The following is a 7,784-nucleotide window of genomic DNA, read 5'->3' as shown; positions in this document are numbered from 1 at the left end:
TTATTTGCAAATCTCCAGCAGTCATATCTAGAAAAGCTTAAAATTGAAAAGATGCAGTTTACTGTGGTTTGCATATAACAAAAATTGCAGTGATGAAAGAACAGGAACACAACTAATCCCACATCATAAACCATTCAAAAATATCAACATATTGACTTAGTTTCAAATAGCACCTTTTTTGCATATTATTCCTCACATTATTAAGAGTAAATTGAGTAATCATAGAGTTATTAAATGACTTATCAACTTGATGAATCAGAGTTCATCAAACATTATAGTACCTTACTTTGAGAAAACAAGACTTGTTTTCATCGAGTTTTAATTTTTGGTCCTTAAATTTATTTCATATATATATATATATATATCTGTGTGTGTGTGTGACTTGTTTTCATCGAGTTTTAATTTTTTGATCCTTCAATTTATTTCATATATATATAGGTTAAAACATGCAAATATAGAACTCTCAAAATAATGAAAGGATACTAAATTCCTGCCAGAATATATATATATGTGTGTGTGTGTGTGACTTGTTTTCATTGAGTTTTAATTTTTTGATCCTTCAATTTATTTCATATATATATAGGTTAAAACATGCAAATATAGAACTCTCAAAATAATGGAAGGATACTAAATTCCTGCCAGAGTATATATATATATATATATATAGTGTGTGTGTGTGAAGTTGAGGATACTAAATTCCTGCCAGAATATATATAGTGTGTGTGTGTGTGTGTGTATGTGTGTGGAATGCACTTGTCTTTGCCTTCTATAAAATGATCACAATGAGTGGGAAAAAAAACATATAGCCTCCCAAATTGGCTTCTTGTAACATAATACAAGCTTTCAACAACGATTTTTTGTGTACATATACTGAACTGAATAGTTCCCAAACATAGCTTTCAGAAATGGTTTTTTCTCGCACATTCGTAATTCACAATTTCATATATGGTCAACATACAAAGCATAAAGCAGATAAGCTTTGTGTGTGTGTGTTTGTGTTAGGGTGAAGGGGTTTATATATGTGTGGTCTGTAAGTTTTTTTTTCAAAAGTTTCGAGGTGTTAGAAGACATCAGGAATGTGTTGTCTATGTATACTTATGTAGTGCACAAGAGCATGTTTTTTTGTTTTTTTGTTTTTTTTTTTTTTTTGAGAAGTAATAACCAGTTTTTGAAAGCTCAAGATAAAACTCATTATCATTCTCAGGAATGTTTTGGTCTGACCAAACAAGAGAATGTTATTTTTGTTTTTTCTATTAGTAAGTTACACGTGCACCTGGTGGGACATGAACCCACAACGTCACCCTCCACCTTGCTACAAAGGGAGGACATTTGAGCTAAAGCTCATTGGTAAGAGTGTCACATTGTTACGATCCTAGTGTCCACATGAGTTAAGTCCAATCTTAACTATATGAAATATTTCCTTGCAAGCCGGTTTTCATGGGTTTGTAGTTGAAATATAGATTGTAAAGATGGGATTGAAAAGGTGAAATGGGGATGATATAAAGGATAACAGGATGAAGGAATTTTGGAGCAGCAACAAAATTATGTACCTAATGGCAAACGGGCACAAGTATAAGTGTGCCCGCTTTAGCACTCTGTGCCGTGTGGGGGGGCAGGGTTCAGGCAACTGGCTAGGTTAGACCAGTGCCGGAGCTTGCACTTATGGCTAATGGGAGGGGAAAAAAACATATGGGGTTCTAGGATTTTAATAGGCAAGGAGAAGGGCATGACATGTGGTTGCAAAGGAGGATAAAACCAACTCTTGTGGTTCTTCAGGGGCTGTTCACAGTACCCGTGAACAGACCAACACACAATGTAGAGGAAGAGAGAAGACACTCATGCTTCAAATAAACAAATAATAATACTTGATCAAAGTCTCCAAATCTTTCAGTCCACCAAGCACACATGTATAAGGAGTCTTTCTTGTACTACTAGTGTTATGATTCCTAACTTGACTTGTAAACTAAAAATCTAATAAAACCCAAATAACAACTAAATTGGATTCATAAAATAAAAAAAAAACCAATAGACAAAAAAAAAAAAAAAAAAAAAACTTTAGACTCAACTTAATGACCAAAATATCTCCAATGGCAAGAATTACAAACTTACATATTTGTCTCTGAGTACAAAATTAATCATAGCTCATAAAATAAAATCCAAATTGAGAACTGATTTAACTCTAGATTCCTAATAACATTCAAAACTATATAAAAATCATCTCAATCTGATGTCAACCACAAATCTCATGCAAAAAAAATTTCAAGTAGCCAACAATGGAAATTAGTATAAACGCAGAAAATTGATCTTTCTTCCATGGCTGTATCATGTACCTTCCTGCGGACCAAGTTGCCAATCTTGATGATGTCACATTGCATTTCATCTTCCAGTATTGTTACTGCCTGCCATCAAAATGTTATATGAGGACTACAAATTATACAACTAATAAAAAGCAGACAATGAAGTAGCAAACTCACAATAAAGTTCTACTAATATAGTTTCGACGGAAAGACTTAAGCACAAATAATTCTGACATATTGTTCTGTGCATTCTAGTCATCAAATAAGTGATAACACTATAGAATAAGAAAAAATACCTTGGTAACTATTTTTCACCTTTGTTACGCTATAAAAAAATTCATACAATATGGACAACAAAAACACAGTCAAAGGAGAGAGAAAGTACCTTCTCATAAGGAACACTTCTTGATAAAAGCTTAATAAGATCCCTAGCCTTAATGATAATATACGGGTCCCTAGTCTTTAGGGTTGTTGACACTGTCATGGACCCCTTAACCTGACCAGAAATAAATCATACAATGAATCAAAAAAACATATGAGAGAGAGAGAGAGAGAGAGGGAGGGGGGGGAGGGAGGAGACGAGAGAATAATGAAATTAATCATTAATCATTCAAATGTAAAAAAAATAATAATAAAAAATAAATAAATAAATAGATGAATCCTGATAACTGAATTTTTTACCTGATCAAGTAACATTTTTGAACTAGGAGAGAAAGGCCAAAAAAAATGAAATGAAAGAAAAAGACAGATATAAAGAATGACAGAAAGAACAAAAGAAAGATATACACTAGTAATGGTCACAAGATTTTTGGAGTTGTAAGGGCAAGCATGCTAGTCAATCAGGGAAACTTTTTTTTTTCTCCTTTTAAGTAGGTGTCTCTCTTGTATAATTCTTGTCTACTTGAGTTGTGCTTTTATTTTTTTTAATGGGAATTCCATTACTTGCAAAAAAAACACATAAACAGCGGACCACATTTATTCATCTGAAATCAATTGTTACCACTAAACATGCTTAAGGCCAAGAGTTGGCTCTATTTGTTAATGTGTTTTGACGATTTTTTTGTTTTAGGTTTGAAAAAATGTTATGACATGACATAAAGGTGAAAACTATTTTTGTGATTTGTAATTAGGTTGTTTGTTACTATTTAAAATAAAAAAATTAAAAAAAAAAAAAGGACAAAAAACAAGAATTTTAACCTAGGGAGCCAAGGCAACGTGAAAATTGTCAATAGGTTGTAAAGAAGCCTGATACATGTTCAATCACCACATATTGATACCATATTAAATCATCACTTAGAACAAGTGGTAATTTAATCTGGCATCCGAACCAAAGGTCCTGAGTTCGAACCTTGATTCAGTCAATTCACCCCATTCAAATTAAATATTTTATGTGCTGGGCCTCACCTATTAAAATGGAGTTTGAGCCCACACGTGAAGGAAAGTGTTAAAGTAATGATTAAATGATTAAATTTACATTTTCCTATCATCTAAAGCTTTTAGGGATAACTAGTAATTTAACATGATATCAAATCAAACCAAAGAAAATGCAATATACACTTTAGGAGGAAAAAAAATTAAAATATGGGCAACCAAAAATCAGTATTCGTAAACAATAAACAATAAACATCTACGGACAGTTACCAGATCAAGCTCACATGCAATGCCATATACTTTCAAAGCGTCTTTCACTTTCTCCCAATAAGTTTGCAAGTACTTTTCTGAACAAAGCAATCAAAAAACCAATCAGAAAAACTGCAATACAACCTAAACAAAAAGAGAAATAAAAATTAAATGGGCATTTTTGGGGTTTGAGTGGACCTCTGTATGCAGGGAAGAGAGTGGAGAAAGAGCTCTCTGCAACCAAGCCAGACTCGTTCCAGGAGGGGTCGAACTTTTCGATCTTCCAGCGGTCGATGTTGGGGTCCTCGTCCCATGGCTTCGGCTTATCGTGCTTCCCCTTGTGCCGCTTCGGCTTCTGCTCCTGCCACACGTCGTTGTCCTGCTCCATGGGTTGAACGGGGCGGGTAATGCGGGTTGGGCGGGGCGGGTGTTATCGATCTTGAAGTGTTGTTTTTTCACTGTCAGTCACAGACCAACAATCAGACCAAAAATCCAACCCAACATAATCAACACCTGTTAGTGAGAGAGATACTGAAAACCAACATAATCAACACTGCAACCCAACACAATCAACACTTCCCAGAGAGAGAGAATGAAATAGAGAGATACCTGAGAGTTGAGACGGCGCGGCGAGAGAGAGGGGGCGGCGGAGCGGCAACTGGCGAGAGAGAGAGAGAGGGAGGCTGGGTTTTTTCTAGGATGGAGGCGAGAGAGAGAGAGAGAACCTGGCTAGAAGGTTTTTTTCTTTTTGGGCTTATTAGCGAGTTGGGGCGGATCGGGCGGGTACCCGCTGTCCAAAATTGTTTCTACCCGAAATCCGTCCCGTCCCCCGCACGGATTAATGAAATTCAATCCGTTTTCACAAAAACAAATCACAAAATCCGGGCGAATCGGAATGAATTTACGGGTTGGGAGAGTTGTTGCCCACCCCTAATTATTTATTAGGATAGATACCTTGTGGTTATGATTTATTATAAATGAATAAGAAAAAAATGGTTTTTGTTATTTTCTCGATGGATAATACTAGACATCTTAACATTTTTTTTCTCAAATTTCTTTTTTCAAATGATCTGGTCCATTTAATAAATAAATAGATTTATATTATTTATTTTTTTTCTTAAATGAACGTGAAATCCAAATCATTTGAGAAAAAAGTATTAGAATGCCTAGCAGCCTAAAGATCCGGTGTCGTTTTAATTACTATTTTATTTGGTGGTTTTTGCTACCGTGTCCGTATTAAATCAACAAGAACACTATTAGGAGGAGATCACGTTATTCTATGAAACCAAATCACATGTAATTTAGAAGTCTGGATATAATTATAAAATAAAATCTCTTTTAGTCCTATCCGATGAGAATATGTGAATAGAAAAAAAAAAAAAAGTATTTTTATTGAATAATAATATTCTTAAATATTTTCTTAAAAAAAAAAAAAAACATTAATTAGTAAAGATGAACTGGATAAAAATATTTGAAGCATATAAAGTGTAAATGGTTTAAGGTTTACATTGTGCTCGTGGCTAGACAAAATTTTTATTTTTACATTAATAAATACATGTTTTTAATTATTAAAAAAAAATTAAATACTTTTTACCATATGACAAAATAGGAACCTAAACTATTTATGGTATGTTCTATCAAACTATTATTGGTAAGAAAACAAACAATAAACAGGGTTAAACTAAGTGAAATAGGATATAGCTGCCAAAGCAAGACTCACCTGCACTGAATTTCTATTGAGGGTAATAGGTGTCAAGTCAAAATCTTCTCCATCCAAGTCCCAGCAAAATACCCTATTAAGAAAAGCGATGTTAAATACTATTAATAACGTAAATAGACAAGAAAATCAGCTCCCTCAAATATCTGGCCACCCTAGTGGTGTTGTTGTTTGTTTTTTCAACTTTTAATGAGAATGGAATAATAATAGTTTTTTCATGTCATTTTTGTTATTTATTTGAGAGAAAACTGAGTAGAGGACTTTTAGATTTAAAATCTTTGTAAACTCAAGTGTTAAATTAACCAAATTGAACACTCAGTCAAAGACTCAAAATTTGAAAGAACATCAGGGTTTTGGAATATTTTCCGAAATATTAATGGGGTCGTAAATGTTCAACTTCCTTCAATATCAGAACAATTTCACCAAATTGAGTTTAAATAGTGAGGAAATATTTTTCCTTTGAAATGGGTGAGTCGCTCACTTCCTGATAAAAAAAAAAAATCAATGAAAATGGCATAGTACTAGTCAATAATTACTGTTGATTACCAATGTATTATTTTTCCAACACCGCTCATTCCAATTTCCAAACGCCTCCTATTATATTGGTAATGTTGATTACTAATATAAAGTTTGTTTAGTAGATCAACTATCATCTCTCAGTCCATAGAAGGGCTATTGTGAGTGAATGAGGGACCACGACTCTATTGTGAATCAAAAATCACAAGTCTTTCGTGAATCAACTTGTACAGGATTCACGAACCTGTCATGAAAGCTCCTTCGACAATCAAAAGTGAAAGCTCATTTGACTATCAAAGATGTGATCAGTCAATCAAATTCACCTCCTTTGTAAAAGCATCTTCACAAGTGTTAGAGCATCTAGCATGGTCATTTTAACCATTCAAAATACAACTTTTTTCATTTTAACTACTACCTTTTCACTATACACTCCAACAAAATATTTATTTTTAACTCTCTATTCTAATTAAATATTATTTTTCAGTATTATTATTATTTTTTTTTATCCTTTCCTTTCCTTCTCTCTCGGCAAAACTAAAGCACCAATAGCATTTCTTGGGAGGGAGAAAGGGAGAAAGAGAGAGAATGAGAGAGAAAAGATTAAAATTATAGAAAGAAAGAGAGAATATAATAAAATATTATTTAAAAGTTGATACAGTAACCTTTCACATAAGGTTACTGTAGCAAATTGTTAGAAAATTTTCATTTTAAAAGGCCTACCGGAGATGCTCTTATAAATATTATTAGATTGCAATATTAAATCAAATTGATAGTTGGCTCAATGGATAAGTTGTGCCTCATTGATGAAGGGAGAAAAGGTTCAAGAATTGAAAGGTCGTATTTTAGCGATTACGGAAACTCAAACCTGTGTGACGCAAGCTGAAAGGATGCATCTTTACCATCAAGCTAGCGCAATGTGCATGGATTGCCTCTTCATTTTCTATAAATAAGACACTTCTCCACTGAATTTCATATTCATTTTTCAGTCTCAATTTTAGTAGTTTACAAGAGAAATAGTGGGAATTCTCCAGAATTGCTATCCATAGAATTTCTAGCTTTGTTGTATCCTAGAGACGATTTGCTAGCAACCTATTAGCAAATTCATCGTGCCACAAAGCTATCTTTTGTTTTAAATTTTTATTCTTACTTGAATAATATTTTCCTAACAATTTCAGTGTTTGTTTATCTCTGATTCTTCTTCTTTGTCACATTATTTTCTTAACAATTTTAAGACGATATTCATAATGGAAGGAGGATCTGACGAAACCGGTTTCAAAGTTATGAATCTAAGATTTTGTGAAATTGGACAAGTTCAATGGACAGTCAGTAAAAGATGTGGAGAGCAAAGGTCTAGGGATTCTAAACCTTGCTTGCTAATAATGCTGAGAGCAAATTCACTTCCTCTGTAAGTACCAAAAAAGAAAACACATTTTTGTTACTATTTTTTTTTCTATAGCAATTTGGAAAGGCAATTGCACTTTGGTTCAGACTCTACTAAACTATGATTACCCGTGGCTGATCAAAGTAGGTATTAACAATATGCACATTGAGCAAAAATCCCCCCAGTCACAACATGCTCTTTTGAGAAACTATGCCAAAGTTCCTGGTGGCTTTGACTATTTTAAATTTTAAAT

At 33.5% G+C, this 7,784-nt stretch overlaps 1 protein-coding gene across 1 annotated transcript in view; it reads right to left on the bottom strand.

Moving 5' to 3' along the window:
• LOC132177688 (KRR1 small subunit processome component) overlaps window positions 1-4,630 on the bottom strand; it is a gene marked incomplete in the record, with an annotated part of 8,427 nt that extends 3,797 nt beyond the window's left edge. Inside the window, 5 exon segments of the mRNA XM_059590114.1 lie at window positions 2,331-2,399; window positions 2,683-2,793; window positions 3,939-4,015; window positions 4,116-4,375; window positions 4,527-4,630. Of these exon segments, the coding sequence (XP_059446097.1) occupies window positions 2,331-2,399; window positions 2,683-2,793; window positions 3,939-4,015; window positions 4,116-4,305 (447 nt within the window).
• Window positions 4,631-7,784: the final 3,154 nt, after the last annotated feature.

This window comes from Corylus avellana, chromosome ca4 (assembly GCF_901000735.1).
Source record: "Corylus avellana chromosome ca4, CavTom2PMs-1.0".
Lineage (NCBI taxonomy): Eukaryota > Viridiplantae > Streptophyta > Magnoliopsida > Fagales > Betulaceae > Corylus > Corylus avellana.
This window is presented reverse-complemented; position numbering and strand designations above follow the sequence as displayed.